At 49.0% G+C, this 18,147-nt stretch overlaps 1 protein-coding gene across 1 annotated transcript; it reads right to left on the bottom strand.

Annotated features, from left to right (window-relative positions):
- Positions 1–1,885: 1,885 nt before the first annotated feature.
- On the bottom strand, positions 1,886–2,840 carry LOC132571343 (selenium-binding protein 2-like). Its single transcript, XM_060238149.1, has 2 exons — positions 2,728–2,840; positions 1,886–2,048 (listed from the first exon to the last, which is right to left on the bottom strand). Exons 1-2 carry the CDS (start codon positions 2,817–2,819, stop codon positions 1,886–1,888), a joined length of 255 nt encoding a protein of 84 aa, XP_060094132.1. The 5' UTR covers positions 2,820–2,840.
- Between the last annotated feature and the right edge of the window lie 15,307 nt (positions 2,841–18,147).

Raw genomic sequence — 18,147 nt, 5'->3', positions numbered from 1 at the left:
CTCCCAAATGGCTAGAGTGTCTTGGAAAACCATAGAGTTTTCCCAGAAACACCTAGAGAAGCTGCGAGCAATGGCACAATGACGTCACTTCTGGGTGACATCATTACATCAGCAGGGACTTGGCAACCCTATGGGCTGGGCCATGTCAATTCCTCCCCCACCCCTGTGTTTTCCTTTCCATCCCTTGTTTCGATTACAAATGCTATTTAAAACCCCATTGCACAGACTTCTTTTTAAAAAATGAAATAGTGGTTCATCTGTTTGTTAACGCTTGTATTTGTGTGCTAATTTACGGCTGTTCACAAGCATCTTACTGCCGTTCACAAGCATCTTAATCAGCTATAATCGCCCAGTTCTTGACTCTAACTAGCCCCTACTGGCAACTAATCCACTCCACCCTCTCTTCCTATATGTAATGGTTGAGGAAATTCTGCTTCACTGTATCTGAAGAAGTGTGCTTGCACTTGAAATACTGTGTACAGTATTTGAAAGGACTTCCCCAAGAGGAAAGGTTGAAGAGGCTGGGATGCTTTAGCTTGGAGAAATGACAATTGAGACAAGATTGGATTAAGCGTGAGTCAGCTGATCTGCTTCGAAAATTGAGAAAGACACAGATATCCAGGCAGTATGGAAGAAAATCTTTTATTGCCCTGGTTTTGCTTGTGTCAGAGCTGTGACTCAAAACCCATTTTTTCTCATCCCAAGGAAGCCACATCTGAGTTGCATTAAGACCTGCATGCGTAAAACCAAGAGCCCTTGACATAGACATAAACTGTTATTTCGTCTCTCAGAATTTCTGAATCAGTTGACTCCTTTGAGAAACCCAGTGCTTAGGGATGCCACCCTCCAAAAGGGGCCTGGAGATCTCCCAGAATTATAAGATATCTCCATACTGTGCAGAATGCAGCAGCCAGACTGCTATTGGGCCTACCTCGGTGGGAACATGTGCGAGCTGGGCTGCGGGAACTGCATTGGCTGCCAGTTATTTACCGAGTTCGTTACAAGGTGCTGGTTATTACCTTTAAAGCCCTATATGGCCGAGGACCTGTTTACCTTAGGGACCGCCTCTCTCCATATGTTCCCCAGAGAGCACTGCGATCCAGCTCACAAAACCTTCTGGAAGTACCTGGGCCAAAGGAGGCCAAACTAAAAATAACCAGAGAACAGGCCTTCTCTATAAAAGCACCCCAATGGTGGAACCAGCTGCCGGAAGAGGTGCGGGCCCTACGGGACATTAGCCAATTCCGTAGGGTGTGCAAAACCGCCCTCTTCCGCCTAGCCTTCCAAGATAAAACCTGAAATGAACACCATGCCATCACTAACATCAACAATTGAGTTAGCAATAAGATAAGATTATTTTAGATTGATTTTAGATTTTTATATTATGTAAATTTAATGGTAATTTTAAATAGTACTGAATGTATAATTGTTTTATTGTTTAACATGGCTTTTGCCACACTCTGTAAGCCGCCCTGAGCCTACCTCAGTGGGGAGGGCGGGGTATAAATAAAATTTTATTATTATTATTATTATTATTATTATTATACTACAGAGATCAGTTTCCCTGAGAAACAACAGCTTTGGTGGATAGACTCTTTGGTATACCATCAAGTTTAAGAGGAATGGAAGTCCTAGAGCAACATCACATCCCTGCTGAGCTTCCTCCCCTCCCCAAATTTCACTCTCCCTAGGCTCCACCCCCAAATCTCCAGGAATTTCACAACCTACAGTTGGCAACCCTAGAAAGTTTCTATGCCACAAATCAGCACATATGTACATTTTAAAAAACAAACTGAGTAGAGAAGAACCCCAAACCACTGTGTGCATGCCTTCTCCAGAGCGCTCCCCCAAAGCTAACATTGGAATAGGTTTGTGTACCCCCAAGCTAGACCCAGATATCCGAGGTGCAGTCTCCCCCAGGGTAACGCATGTCATGAGCCCGGGCAGGCCCGCAGGGTTCTTTCCCGAGATCAACCAGGAAGTCTTCATTCAAGTGCAGACCTCCGTGTTCCGTGTCCACATCAATCTGCAGTATAACAGAACCTTCCCTGAAAAAGGAAGGAAGCAGAGTCCAGGTGAACGAGCAGTAAATGAAGTGGACAGAGGGCCGACTAGGGCTGGCGCATGGGAGTAGGCGGGGGTAGGCAGCTGCCTAGAGCACTGTCCTGCTCTGGGGCTGCCGCCAGAAACCCCCTTACTCCATCTTGCCCCTGCAGGGCGTTTCTCTGAGCCTGCCTTGAAGGCAGGCTCTGAGGAGCGCTACACAGTTCAGTATACTCTTCGGAGGCTTCCTTGGAAGTCTCCGAAGAGTGCACTGTTTTAGTGGTGCGTGGCCACTTTTGGGTTGAAAGCAGCCGAGCAGCAACTTCCCATTGCACTGAAGAGCACAATGGGAAGGTGCTACTCAGCCACTTTCAACCTGAAAGTGGCTGGGCACCACTAAAACAGTGCACTCTTCAGAGACTTCCAAGGAAGTCTCAGAAGAGCATACTGAAAGGAAAGCAGCGGTGCGGCAGCACTCTTGTGAGCCGCCCATCACTACCTCATCCTGCGCTCTCCCATCCGATGATGTCACTGTTTGTGATGTCATTGTGCCACGCGCGCACAAGGAATTCCCCCAAGGGAGCTTGTGGGAAGGGGGCGCGGCTCAGGCGCCTGCCTCTAGTAGCAGAACCCCTAGCGCCGGGGCTGGGGCCAGCCACAGGAGAGGGGCAGAAGGTTGCTTACCTGACCAATTCAGGGTAAAACTGCTCATCCCAAGGAGTGTACAGACTGTTGGAGCAGTAAAGTCTCTTGCCGTCCAAGCTCAGCTGAAGCATGTCAGGTCCCCCGTAGACTCTTCTTCCCTAAACGACAGGGGGAAACAGGAGGGAGGAGGAAGAGATGCAGATGGCAAAAATAGGAAAAGACTGCATGGCCCTTACGACCTGCTGGAGTTGCTGGTACTGTAAGGTTTAGTGATGGAGCCAACACAAATGATTTTTTGTGTGTGCGGGGGGGTGCTCTCAGGGAAGCAGAATGGGGGTTCTCAGGCCCAAACCAGTTTTGGATTAAAAACAGCCTATCAAGATAGCTTAGGCTGCCTGATCTCATCAGATCTCAGAAGCTAAACAGGGTCAGTTTTGGCTAGTACTTGGAAGGAGCAGAGGCAGACCATGGCAAACCACCTCTGAACATATCTTCCCTTCAAATCATATGGTGTCACCATAGATCAGCTTTGACTTAAGGGTTACTCCCCTCCCCAAACAAATGAGATACAAGTGACTTCTGAGGCAAGAGTTCTTGCCCAGTACCTAAGATCACAGGGAGAAGCCCTTTTGACTGTCTTAGCAGCAAAAGTAGCTCGTCAAGTGGGTAGATGGGACAGGACCTTTTTGGTGGCACCACCACAATTACGAAACAACCCTCCTCGGGAAGTGTGTTTGGCTCCCTCCCTTTCAGCATTTAGAAGGAAGGTGAAAACAGTTGTATTCATGATAGCATTTGATTTGTTTCAGTTTTTCTGCCTACCAGGAGTTTTAAATTGTTGGTTTTAATATGTGGTTTTTATGTGTTTTATTGTTTTGTTGGGGTTTTTCTGCACTGTAAACCACAATGAGATTTTGTAGAGCCAGTTTGGTGTAGTGGTTAAGTGCGCCACAATGAGAGCCAGTTTGGTGTAGTGGTTAAGTGCGCGGACTCTTATCTGGGAGAACCGGGTTTGATTCCCCACTCCTCCACTTGCAGCTGCTGGCATGGCCTTGTATCAGCCATAGCTCTGGCAGAGGTTGTTCTTGAAAGGGCAGCTGCTGTGAGAGCCCTCTCCACCCCCACCCACCTCACAGGGTGTCTGTTGTGGGGGAGGAAGGTAAAGGAGATTGTGAGCCGCTCTGAGACTCTTCGGAGTGGAGGGCGAGATATAAATCCAATATCATCTTCTTCTTCTTCTTGTAATATAGAAAGGTGGCTAAAAAATGTATTCAATAAATAAACAGAGAGTGTTCAAGGACTCATAACCCATCTTCTTCTTCATTTCAGGTAGCTGAGAGCTGGCACCTAAAGAACAACGATGGGGGGAGTATTGCCTGCCCAATAGGGTTACCAGCCTCCAGGTGGGGCCCAGAATGTCCCCAGAGATCTCTACAGAGACCAATTTCCTAGGAGAAGATGGCTGTTTTGATGGTATACTCTATTGCAGGGGTCCCAAACCCCTGGGTTGTGGACCTTTACCGGGCCATGGCCTGTTAGCAACCAGGCCGTGAGTTGTATAATTATTTCATTATATATTACAATGTAGTAGTAGTAGTAATAATAATAGGAAGAAGAAGACGATGACATTGGATTTATATCCTGCCCTCCACTCTGAATCTCAGAGTGGCTCACAATCTCCTTTATATTCCTCCCCTGCAACAGATACCCTGTGAGGTGGGTGGGGCTGAGAGAGTTCTTACAGCAGCTGCCCTTTCAAGGACAACCTCTGCCAGAGCTATGACTGACCCAAGGTCATTCCCGCAGCTGCAAGTGGAGGAGTGGGGAATCAAACCCGGTTCTCCCAGATAAGAGTCCCCACACTTAACCACTACACCAAAATAAACTGCACAATTGTATTATCCCAAAGCCATCACCCCACCCCGCACAGTCTGTGGAAAAATTGTCTTCCACAAAACTGGTCCCTGGTGCCAAAAAGGTTGGGGACTGCTGCTCTATTGGATTATATAATGCTGAGGTCCCTCCCCTCCCCAAACCCCACTCTCCCCAGCCTCCACCCCAAATTTCCAGGAATTTCCCAAGCCAGCGTTGGTATCCTTCCCACCCAGCCTCCACTCTCCTCCTCCATTTGTGATTGACTCACCTGGATGATTAAAGGATCAGGTTGGCAGTCCAGCTCTGGGTCTTCAAGGACAGTGACCACCCCGCCTTTTGGGATGTTGCCGCCCAAAAACACCTGTGTGGACACAAAGATCCCCAACCACCACCCAAAAAGAGACAGGATTGGTCAAATGAAAGAACCAATGGGTCAGAGGGGCTGTCTGTAAAATGCCATGATAATGTGATGCAGAATAGCATATTAATAGTATCTTGGCACCTTGGTTCAAGCAGAAAGAAGGGGTTAAAAGGATTGAAATCAAGACCATGGGCTAGGAATCATATGGGGCCACCATAGATCAGCTTTGCATTCTCATTTTTGTCATTTGTGTGTCCCTATTACTTCAGGGTTTTCTCTTTTCCATACATAGAATCAGAGTTGGAAGGGACCTCCAGGGTCATCTATTCCAACCCCCTGCACAATGCAGGAAACTCACAAATACCTCCCCCCAAATTCACAGGATCTTCATTGCTGTCAGATGGCCATCTGGCCTCTGTTTAAAAACCTCCAAGGAAGGAGAGCCCACCACCTCCTGAGGAAGCCTGTTCCACTGAGGAACGGCTCTAACCGTCAGGAAGTTCACCCTAATGTTGAGCTGGAAATTTTTGATTTAATTTCAACCCACTGGTTCTAGTCCTACCTTCTGGGGCCACAGAAAACAATTCCACACCACCCTCTAGATGACAGCCCTTCAAGTACTTGAAGATGGTGATCATATCACCTCTCAGCCGCCGCCTCTCCAGGCTAAACATGCCCAGCTCCTTCAACCTTTCTTCATAGCACTTGGTCCCCAGACCCTTCACCATCTTCATTGCCCTTCCACTAGTGTTTTGCTCCCTCTAGTGGTTGATTCAATATTACATCACTGTATGTCCAGCATATTTCATAACGTTTTAAAAGTGCAGGGAAATATGCTGGACGTACAGTGATGTAATACCAAATAAAGCACTAGGGGAAGAGATTGGATTTACATCCCACCCTTCATTTGGAGTCTCAGAACAGCTTACAATATCCTACCCTCCCTCTCCCCACAACAGACATCCTATGAGGTAAGTGGCTAAAAGAGCTCTGAGAGAACTGTGACTAGCCCAAGTTCATCCAGCTGGTTTTATGTAGAGGAGTGGGGAATCAATCCCTGTACTCCAGATTAGAGTCCACTGCTCTTAACCACTATGCCAAACTGCCTATCTGGAAGCAAAACATGCACAGAAAAGCAAAAAATCCAAGACAATAGGGAAATGCAAATGACAAAAATGGGAATGCAGAAAAGGTTTTAGATAGTAGACACATTCAACTACCAGTGGTGTTTTCTCCAGGAAAAAGTCCAATGCCAGAAGAATCTTTTAGGTTGAGGGAAAAGGCATGGCTGTTAGCAAATTGAATCCATTTAACCTAATAGCTTCCATTTCTTGGTATGATGCTGATGGGTGACCCAGAATTACTTCCGAGGACTCTTCCCCTCTCCCTTTGCAAGGAAGAATTGGAATGCTCATGGGCAGGTTAAGGGGGAAGTGGTTCCATGCCTGTGCCTCAGGGGTAGAGTATCTGCTTGGTACACAGAAGGTCCCATCTCTGGCATCTCCAATTAACAAAGGACCAAAAAGCTGATGATGTGAAAGGCCTCTACCTTGGAAACTGGAGAGCTGCTGCCAGTCTGAGTAGGCAATACTGAAAGCAGACAGCAAGCAAAGGTCTGATTCAGTAGAAAGCATCTTCGCATGTTCACATTATCAAGGTAAATGCACAGCATGAACACACAAAGCTGCCTTTTCTAAATCAGTTTCAGTTACAGTTTCAGTTTATTTCAATTTATATCCTGCCCTTCCCACTGAAGTGGCTCAGGACGGCTCACAACACATAAGAACTAACAGAGATTTTAGATTTAAAATACAGCAAATTACACAGTTAAAACAGTAAAATAGTAAAACATATAAAACAAGCGATCTGTCAGATTACTACACTGCAATCTTCTATAGAGTTTCCAATGCCAGTTAGCTATAGGCCAGCCGGAAAAGGGCTGTCTTACAGGCCCTGCAGAACTGGCCAAGGTCCCGCAGGGCCCTCACCTCCTCCAGCAGCTGGTTCCACCAGCAAGGGGCCGTTACTGAAAAGGCCCTGTCCCTGGTGGATTTCAGAAGGGCCTTTTTTGGCTTGGGGATATCAAGCAGATTTTGAGAGCCCGATCTCAGTACACTGTGGGGAACATGTGATCTCCTTTCCCTTCCTCTTCTCACAACAGACTCCTGTGAGGCAGGTGGGGCTGAGAGAGCTCTCCAAAAACTGTTCTTGAGCAGAACAGCTCTGAGAGAACTGACTGGCCCAAGGTCACCCAGTGGGAAATCAAACCTGGTTCTCCAGGTTACAGTTCGCCCAGGGGTCATTTTGTAGAAAAAGAGATGCCAGAGCTCATTAGCACAACTCATTAGCACAATTCATTTGCATATGCCACACACCGCTGACATCACTGGAAGGTGCACTAAATTATATCAGCTCAGTATCTACCTCAAAATGCTTCTTGAATTATAATTGTCATAATAACTCCCATCATACTTTTTAAATTACTTCTTACTATATGGCCACAGTGGCATGATGAAGATTTCCATCTGTCTGCTTTATATATTTTTGTTATTTTCCCATTTTTGTGGGGAAAAATATTAGAAAGTTTGTCAAACCTTAACAAACAGCAAAATTCTTGCAGGGGGTTTGAACAATGGAGCCCAGAAGCTAGTATTTTTTGGGGGGTGGGGGGTAAAAAAGAAAGAGCACAATAAAATGTGGAGGTTCCAGAGGTCTGCTCCTGTGAGCTCCTGCCCAAAATAAGGCCTGAGTCCGCCACTCTTAACCACTGCACCAAACTGGCTCTCAGTGCTTTTACAGTATTCCCTACTGAGACTGGAAGACATTTTATGGGATCTCGGGCAGAGGTCTTTCGCATCACCTGCTACCTGGTCCTTTTAATGAGAGATATGCAAGATTGCCCTTGGGATCTTCTGCATGCCAGGAAGATGCTCTCCCACAGTGCCACAGCCCCTCACCAAAACACAAGGCTACTATATGGTGAATCACATTTTCAGTCTATCTAAGTCAGTATTGTCTAATTATAGAGAAGCAGCTCACCTGTTGCCTGGTCCTTTTAGCTGGAAATGCCAGGGACTGAATCTTCTACATGCCACATAGACACTCTACAGTTGAGCCATGGGTCTCCCCTTGGTGATGTCATCTTAGTGGATTTTAATTCTGATGCATGATCGCATATGCCTGGCTGCCTCTCCCATTAGAGAGAAAAGGATCTTTGAAGGAAGACGCTTACCTGGCCAACCAACTTGGGGCAGAAAGGGTTGGTGATGTCATACTGACGGATGTCGCCATGAAGGAAGTTGCTTACATATAAGAACCGATCGTCCAATGAAATGACCATGTCAGTGCATAAGGCTGTAGAAAGATAAGAAGGTGGGGATATTTATGTTTACAAGATTATGCATGGCAGGAGTCGAGTTGCACCTTTAAGTCCAACCAAGTTTGATTGAGAACATAAGTTTTCGTGTCCTCTCTAAGCACACTTCATCAGACGAGAGGATCATGGCTGCCCTCTTGGATCTAAGATTATGCATGGGATAGAGAAGATGAGAAAGAAGTACTTTTCTCCCTTTCTCACAATACGAGAACTTGTGGGCACTCAATGAAATTGCTGAGCAGTTGGGTTAGAACAGATAAAAGGAAGTACTTCTTCACCCAAAGGGTGATTAACACATAGAATTCAATGCCACAGGAGGTGGTGGCAGCTACAAGCATAGAAGAAAAAGAAGAAGACCCCGCCCTTCTCTCTGAATCAGAGTCTCTGAGTGGCTTACAATCTCCTATATCTTCTCCCCCCACAACAGACACCCTGTGAGGTGGGTGGGGCTGAGAGGGCTTTCACAGCCGCTGCCCTTTCAAGGACAACTCCTGCAATAGCTATGGCTAACCCAAGGCCATTCCAGCAGGTGGAGTGGGGAATCAAACCCAGTTCTCCCAGATAAGAGTCTGCACACTTAACCACTACACCAAACTGGCTCAAGAGGGCTTCAAGAGGGAATAGACAGCTTCAAGAGGGGATTGGATAAGCATATGGAGCAGAGGTCCATCAGTGGCTATTAGCCACAGCGTATGTTGGAACTCTGTCTGGAGCAGTGATGCTCTGTATTCTTGGCGCTTGGGGCGGGAGGGGGGGAACAGTGGGGGGGCTTCTAGCGTCCTGGTCCCACTGGTGAACCTCCTGATGGCGCCTGGTTTTTTGGGGGGCCACTGTGACACAGAGTGTTGGACTGGATGGGCCATTGGCCTGATCCAATATGGCTTCACTTATATTCTCTTATGTCTCTTCCTTTATTCTAATCAATAGCAGTTTTTTTGAGGCCAGATATCGAAACTCCACCTCATTATGCGTTTTGTAGTGAATTGGCTGTAGGAAAGCATTCAGCTGAGGGGTTTTTTTAAAAAAAAAAAATAACGGTCTGATGTTTAAATGCTTGAATCTTTTTTCTCCAATAAATGATTTAAAGGAACCAAGCAATAGCTGCATTGATTCTGTGTTCTTAACACATTGGCGCAATGAAAGATATAGGTCTGTCCTATGAAGAAAGGTGATGACAGGTGACCTTCTACATCTCATAGGGTCACTTACTATACTTTCCCCTTATCACGTTCTCAGGGTGCAGAAAGGAGGAAGTCTAAAGCCGGTCTGAAGTCAAAGTTCAGGGAGTCAGTCAGGAGCCGAGTCACCACAGCAAAATCGCAAACCAGAAACAGAAGTCAGTGTCCAAAGCCAAAGGGTCAGGGTGCCAAGGAATTCAAACTGTCAGGAACTGGAATCAGGAAGGAGCGTGGATGCAAGCCAGGGAATCAACTTGTTGCTTCCATGAGGTTGCCAAGTCCCGGGCATTAGTTATATGGGAGCGTCAATCAGCCTACTCCCTAGGTGGTCATAGTTCTCCTAGTAATCAGGGCTAAGAGAGCGGAAGCATTTGCGTGCAGTGCTCCTGTGTTCTGCCAGAGTTCGTCGAAGATGGCTACGCATTCTTGCGATGGGAGGAGGAGAGCTTGGAGGAGACTGATTGTCAACAGCTGGCAGGGTTGCCTGGAATGTGGGGAGAGTGATTGATGGGCTAGCTGTTGGTTCTTCCTGGTCTGTTAACCCTTCCAGCTCCCCCTCCTCAGGGCTCATAACACCCCTGCAAATAGGATCAAAAATAAGTCCTACAGTCACTTCAGAAAGGCAAAATGGTTCTCCATTTTGACTTTCTGAAGTGCTGAGACTAATGTGTTAGCAATAACATTGAGCAAAGGTTCCTAGATCAGCAACGTGGTCAGGAAGAAGGTTGTTTATCAAAACATGCTAACTAGAAACCTAGGGAGCATGTTGCCACAGCCACACAATAGATCTTGAAGAAATTTCAATAATATTATTTTCTTCTATGCCTGCATTTTTGACATATCACACATTGAATTGGTATACTAGAATTGTATTGCAACTGAGGAGAGAAGAAAGTGACTACATTGGACTGTGAGAGTACTGTTAATTGTATGCTTTCATTATTATTGTTTCTAACAGTATTGTTATTGTGATAGATTACAAGTTAACTTTGCTATCTATTGTGTACAAAGTTTATCTTTAAGTGATTGCCTTACCTGGAGGTTGGCAACCCTAGAGTGAAGAGAGATTGATAGTGACAATGGAGCATCCAGATGTAGGTTTCTTATGTACTTTCCTCCCCTTGTGGCTACCATTCCCCCCACTTGCCACTGGAGTGCTGCATTCTTTTTAAAAAATGCTAGCTACTATATCGCTATAGCATTATAATGCTCTAGCAATATTGCAACTATCAATTATCTTCAAAAGCCAGTCAAAAGCCCACTAGTGGCAGAGTAGGGAAAATGGTGGCCCAACAGGGAAATGGTGCCAAGAGGGCTTTTTTTGTAGAAAAAGCCCAGCATGGACTCATTTGCATATTAGGCCACACACCCTGATGTCAAGCTAGCCAGAACTGCATCCCTGTGTGTTCCTGCTTTTAAAAAGCTCTGGGTGCCAATGTGGGCAAGAGGTTGGAAAAGCACACTTCCCATCCAGGAAGCATGCAAATGCACTTGGATTACATTCTTGCCAGAGACAGCATACCCAAGCAGATCATAGCAAACTGGAGGACTGTCTGGAAAGCAGATAACTGGAGGAAAACAGCATGTGGAAGGTCATAAGAACATAAGAGAAGCCATGTTGGATCAGGGCAATGGGCCATCCAGTCCAACACTGTGTCACACAGTGGCCAAAAAACCAGGTACCATCAGGAGGTCCCCCAGTGGGACCAGAACACTAGAAGCCCTCCCACTGTGCCCCCCCAAGCAACAAGAATACAGAGCATCACTGCCCCAGACAGAGGGTTCCATCAATACCATGTGGCTAAGAGTCACTGATGGACCTCTGCTCCATGTGTTCATCCAATCCCCTCTTGAAGCTGTCTGTGCTGGCAGCCATCATCACCTCCTGTGGCAGTGAATTCCATGTGTTAATCACCAAAAAACACCACTTGAACTGGGAAGCTGAAACCAAGGGAGAGCAAAATGGTGCTGCTATGGATGCAACCAGACACTCCCTCATGTGTGCACTGCAAACAGACCAAGGTATGATTGACACAGGCCAGAGTCTCTGTTCTTCCAGTAGGGGGCACAGTTGCTTGTCTTCTCAGGAAGCTAACAAAAGGATTTGCTAAAACCAACTGTGGTTTGCAAAGAGCAGAGATGGAGGAAAGTGTACAGAACAGTCCCAAACTCCATTCTTCTGACCAACCTGGCATTTCAGGTAATGACCATCCTGACACTTTCTTGCTTGGAATCTGGATCACTTTCTCTGCTGTCCAGCTTCCATCCTGTGAAAGAAATACATATCATTTATTATTTATGTTATTTATAGTTCACCTTTTTCACAGGGACTTTAGGCAAGTTACACAGAATGAGTCAGTACAAATGACAAAACGGGACAATCAGTAACCAATCCATTGGGATTTTAGAAGTCCGGAACCACCAGAAAGATTTGCAGCATAGCATAAGTATCCATACAGCCCATTAAACAGAATAGAAATTACATAAATAGGATAATACTTGCAGTAGAAAAGACTAAGAGTCCAGAAGCCCCTTAAAGACCAACAACATTTGTAGCAGGGGAGGAGCTTTTGTGAGTCATTGCTCACTTCTTCAAATACAGCTATAAGGACAGATGGACTCACATTCTAGCTGTATCTGAAGAAGTGAGCAGTGACTTATGAAAGTTCTTCCCGTCACAAATTTTGCTCATCTTGAAGGTGCCGCTGGACTCTTGCCCTTTTCTACTGCAACAGACAGACTAAAACACGGCTAAGCATCTTGATCCTGCTTACAGTCATAGAATCATAGAGTTGGAAGGGACCTCTAGGGTCATCTAGTCCAACCCCCTGCACAATGCAGGAAACTCACAAACACCGCCCCCTAAATTCACAGGATCTTCACTGCTGTCAGATGGCCATCTAGCCTCTGTTTAAAAACCTCCAAGGAAGGAGAGCCCACCACCTCCCGAGGAAGCCTGTTCCACTGAGGAATCACTCTAACAGTCAGGAAGTTTTTCCTAATGTTGAGCCGGAAACTCTTTTGATTTAATTTCAACCCATTGGTTCTGGTCCTACCTTCCGGGGCCACAGAAAACAATCAGCTCAGCACAGCAGTACAGAGCACATTCCTAATCATTTTTCCAAGCAAGTTTGTAAAACCAAGATGTACCGCACAGCCTTATTACCTGTTTTTGCACAGTTTGCAGTCAGCCAGGAGAGTGGGAGCTTTCTTGACTTCCCCCTGCAGGCCATTCCACAGGGTGGGAGCCACAACAGAAAAAGCATATGTATGGGGAGGACTTTTTTTTGTAGCAGGAACTCCTTTGCATATTAGGCCACACCCCCCGATGCAGCCAATCCTCCAAGAGCTAACAGTAGACCCTGTACCAAGAGCTCTGTAAGCTCTTGAAGGACTGGCTACATAAGAGGGATGTGGCCTAATATGCAAAGGAGTTCCTGCTACAAAAAAAAGCCCTGTGTATGGAAATTTGTTGATTTCAATGTGAGGTTGTTATGACTTGAACATAAGTTGTTGTACCGCATGGCGATCGCTACAGAGGCGACCAGCGGGTCCCCGGATGTAGCTCGGCAGACGCCCCGCCCATTAAGATCTGTGGCGGGAAGTTTGACTGACCAGGACTGGTCAGACTAGGGGACAGTTTTGGGTAATGTATATAAGTGGGATCCGGCCCACGTGTTCCCTCTCTTGTAATGTGCTACTGAATAAACCATGTTGCCTTCAAACCGTCTCGGTTCTCAGTACATTACAGTGGCGATGAGGATGGGATTTTAGCCAGCCCACTCCAGAGGGGCTTTGCGGACCCGGCCGGAGACGAAGGAGGCAACCCGTCTTTGGAGACTGAAATGCCCACCACCGCAGCCACCATGGCTAACCAGAGCAGAACCATGGGCCATCTCGAAGAATTCAAGCCCGCTACTCCGGAGAGGTGGGAGACCTACATGGAGCGGGTCGATTGCTACCTTCGAGCGAACAAGATAATGGAGGATAGCCTGAAGAGAGACGTCCTCCTGAGCGTCTGTGGAGAGGCCATGTTTGAGATCGCCAAGGGTCTCTCTGCCCCCACAAGGATCACGGAGAAGACGTACGAGGAGATAGTCAGACTCCTCACCGGGCACTTCTTGCCCCAACCATCACTCATCGCCCGCTGGTTCCTTTTCCATAACAGGGACCAAGAGGCGGGAGAGATGGCAGCGGACTACTTGGCAGCTCGCCGCCAAATTGTGGGAAACTGCAGCTTCGATAAGCTAGAGGAGGCCCTGAGGGACTGTTTCGCCTGGGGCCTGAGGGACGAAAGACTGCAACAGAAGCTCTTCGCGAGGGAAGAGCTCACCCTCCAGAGCGCCTTCAATGAAGCCATCTCGTTTGAGTGGACCACGAAAACCTTCCCCAACACGAGGGTCAAAGCCATCCATCAGGAAGAGATGGGCCCAACCCAACCAGAGGAAAATGAGGCACACCAGCTATGCCGCCAAACAGGGGTGGGCCTATGAGCGACCCCAAGCCGCCACCAAGTGCTCCAGCTGCGGAGACCAACACGAGCGTCGGGACTGCCCCTACCACAACGTGGTCTGTAGGAGCTGCGGCAAGATGGGACACATTGCGAGGGCTTGCCGGGCCAAGGCCACCCGCCGACACCAGTCCACCCACCAGGAATTGACCAGAGACTACTTGACCGACTTGACCAGTGTGAAGGTAATGAACTTGCCTGACGATACCCCCCAAAAGGTCAAAGTCTCGGTCAGGATCGAGGGCAAGCCCTGCCTGATGGAACTGGACTCGGGCTCCTCCATCTCCATAATATTGGAGGAATCTTTGAGAATGCTGTGCCCATGTGGCCAGCCCAGGCTGCGACCGGCATGCTTCGTGCTACGGGACTTTCAAAAGAACCCCGTTCAGGTTTTGGGATGCGCCACGGTGGGGGTGGAATATAACGGGTTTAGGGATAAACTCAACATACTAGTGGTTAAACAGCAGCTCACCACCTTGTTGGGCCTGGCCTGGTTCCGGCCACTGGGAATAAAGATCATGGGGGTGCAGCAGCTGGGGACACAGGGATTCAAAAACGTGTGCAGGGAGTTCCCGGAGGTGTTAGATGGGGCCCTGGGGTGCTACAAGGGCCCTCCCATATCCTTACCCCTCGATCCCCACATGCGACCCATAAGGCTGAAGGCCAGGCGGGTTCCGTTCGCTCTGAAGCCTAAAATTGAAGCAGAGCTAGACCGCCTCACAGCCCAGGGAGTGCTGGAACCCGTTTCGTATGCCTCATGGGAAACCCCAATAGTTACCCCAGTGAAGCCGAACGGGGATGTGTGCATATGCGCCGATTATAAGTGCACCATTAACAGGGCACTACAAGATAACCCCTACCCCATTCCAGTAATCAGCCACGTTCTGGCAGCATTAGCGAGGTCCAAAATCTTTGGAAAACTGGACTTGGCTCAGGCGTACCAGCACCTGACCGTGGACGCCGCGATGGCAGAAGCACAGACCATAGTAAGAACATAAGAACATAAGAGAAGCCATGTTGGATCAGGCCAATGGCCCATCAAGTCCAACACTCTGTGTCACACAGTGGCAAAAAATTTTATATACACACATACGCTGTGGCTAATAGCCACTGATGGACCTCTGTTCCATATTTTTATCTAAACCCCTCTTGAAGGTGGCTATACTTGTGGCCGCCACCACCTCCTGTGGCAGTGAATTCCACATGTTAATCACCCTTTGGGTGAAGAAGTACTTCCTTTTATCCGTTTTAACCTGTCTGCTCAGCAATTTCATCGAATGCCCACGAGTTCTTGTATTGTGAACCCACAATAGTAACCCACAGGGGGGCGTTTAAGATCTGGCGGTTGCAATTTGGAGTGAGCGTGGCTCCAGGGGTGTTTCAGAGCCTGATGGATTCTCTCCTCAAAGGGATCCCTGGGATGCAACCGTTTTTCGACGACATTTTGATCGCCGCACCGGACGCGGAGGAGTTTAGCAACCGGCTGCGAGAAGTACTCCACCGTTTCCAAGAGGCCGGTCTGAAAGTCAAGCGAGAAAAGTGTTCCCTCGGAGTGCCGAGTGTGGAGTTCTTGAGGTTTGTGGTAGACACGGCAGGGATCCACCCGACGCCGGACAAAACTAAGGCCATAGTGGAAGCTCCTGCCCCCACAGGCAAGGTGGAGCTACAAAGTTTCTTGGGGTTATTAAATTTTTACCATTCGTTCCTGCCCCACAAAGCCGCCATAGCAGAACCCCTCCATAGACTCCTAGACAAAAACACCACGTGGGTCTGGGGAAAGAAGCAGGAAGCCGCTTTCCAGGCGGTCAAAGGCTGCTCGTATCTAACAATGTGCTCCACCATTTCGATGAAACCCTACCGGTGATCTTAGCATGCGACGCGTCACCGTATGGGGTGGGCGCCGTCCTGGGTCACCAACTCCCAGACGGGAGGGAGGTCCCGGTAGCTTACTACTTGAGCACCCTGACCCCAGCGGAGCGAAACTATGCCCAGATAGATAAAGAGGCCTTAGCGATCGTGGCAGGGGTGCAGAAGTTTAACGGCTACGTGTACAGGAGACGGTTTACTATAGCCACGGACCACAAACTGCTCCTGGGGCTACTCGCCCCTGACCGCCAAACGCCACAGATTCTATCGTAGTGCGTTTTGCGGTGGAATCAGTTCCTCAACTCCTACATATATGCCCTGGTCAACCGCCCAGGCAAGGCGATGGGACACGCAGACGGTCTCAGCCGCCTACCGCTGCCCTCCATAGACCCTGACCCGGCCCCAGCCCACCATGTGATGCTCATTGAGACGCTACCGGAGAGACCCCTGCACGCCGCAGAGGTGGCAAAAGCCACGGGGCGTGACAAAATATTCGCGCGGGTCCTCGACTGGGTGGTAAGGGGATGGCCAGAGGGTAAACAGGGCGAAGAGTTCAGGGCATACACAACACGCAGGGAAGAACTATCCTCCCACAAAGGATGCCTTTTATGGGGGAGCAGGGTGGTGGTTCCCCCCCACCACCCCGCTGAGGAGACAAGTGCTGGAGGCCCTACATGAAACACATCCTGGGATTGTATGGATGAAGGCCTTAGCACGCAGCTACGTATGGTGGCCGGGGATTGATGATGAGATAGAGGGGTGGGTCCAGAGGTGCAAAGCATGCCAGGAGTCCCGACCCGAACTGCCCAGCGACCCCGTTCACCACTGGGAAGCCCATAGGAGGCCGTGGTCTAGGCTACACATCAACTTTGCAGGCCCCTTTCAGGGCCAAATATTCTTCATCCTAGTGGATGCATACACCAAGTGGTTGGAAGTTATTCCGGTAGCTTCAACCTCAACGGCGGCAGCGATCCGGGCGCTACGCAGGGCCCTGAGCACGCACGGGATCCTGGACACCATCATCTCGGATAATGGGACAGCATTCACCTCCCGGGAATTCCAGGAGTTCTTGCAGCAATACCTAATACAGCACATACGGTCCGCCCCCTTCCATCCAGCCACCAACGGCCAAGCAGAGCGGATGGTGCGCACCACTAAAGAAGCCCTGGGTCGTATCATGCAGGGGGACTGGGATCACCGCCTGGCCGCCTTCCTATTCGACAATAGAATAACCCCTAACCCAGTAACTGGGGTCAGCCCAGCCGAGTTGTTAATGGGATGGAAGCTAATCACAAGATTAGATCGGCTGCACCCCGACCGGGCCACCGACATCCACAGTTCCCCAGAGATCAGAGAAGTAGCCAGGGGATTCTTCCCAGGGGATCCGGTGTACGCGAGGAACTACGCTAGCGGCCCCGAGTGGGTAGCGGCCCGGGTACTACGAGTAATCGGGTCCCGCCACTATGACGTGTCAACGGAGGGGGGCAATATATTGAGGAGGCATATAGACCAAATGTGCCACCGCACCTTGCCGGAAGAGCTGGCTGCAATATGGATCGGGGAGGAACCCGCAGCCGCACCCACGCTGAGAGCTACCCCGCCCCCGCCGATCGCTCCGACCGATCGGGCGGTAGAGCCACACCAAACCAGGGGTGACTCTCCAAGAGTAGGGACACCTGAAGAGCAGCAGGGCGCAGACAACCATGGGCCGGCGCTACTCCCACACAGGGAGACCACCGCCCCGTCCACCGCAGCAGCCGCGGCCCCGGCGGCACCTAAAACCGCTCCTACTCCACAAGTACCCCCAAGGAGGTCGACCAGGGCACGCATGGCCCCCGCTTACTTGCGGGACTATGTGTCCTGAACCAGGGGGGAGGAGTGTTATGTCTTGAACATAAGTTGTTGTACCGCATGGCGATTGCTACAGAGGCAACCCACGGGTCCCCGCATGTAGCTCGCCAGACGCCCCGCCCATTAAGATCTGTGGCGGGAAGTTTGACTGACCAGGATTGGACTAGTCAGACTAGGGGGGCAGTTCCGGGTAATGTATATAAGCAGGACCTGGCCTGCGTGTTCCCTCTCTTGTAATGTGCTACTGAATAAACCATGTTGCCTTCAAACCGTCTCGGTTCTCAGTACATTACAGAGGTGCTGCCTGATACAGAATCAGACCATTGCCCCATCTAGACCAGACTGGCAGCAGCATATGGGGATTTATCCCTACTGTGCTGTTGTACTCTGAACATCTTATTCACACATGCCTTGTCTCTTTTGCTTGTAAGGCAACCATGCA

This window comes from Heteronotia binoei, chromosome 5, assembly GCF_032191835.1.
Source record: "Heteronotia binoei isolate CCM8104 ecotype False Entrance Well chromosome 5, APGP_CSIRO_Hbin_v1, whole genome shotgun sequence".
In the NCBI taxonomy this organism is placed as follows: domain Eukaryota; kingdom Metazoa; phylum Chordata; class Lepidosauria; order Squamata; family Gekkonidae; genus Heteronotia; species Heteronotia binoei.
The sequence above is the reverse complement of the archived record's forward strand: the minus strand, read 5'-3'. Positions and strand labels throughout refer to the sequence as shown.

Coding starts and splice junctions, on each gene's coding strand:
- LOC132571343 (XM_060238149.1), bottom strand. CDS start 2,819: ATGCTTCAGCTGAGCTTGGACGGCAAGAGACTTTACTGCTCCAACAGT. Junction 2,049..2,727: donor TTTTACCCTGAATTGGTCAG/GTAAGCAACCTT, acceptor TTCCTTTTTCAG/GGAAGGTTCTGTTATACTGC.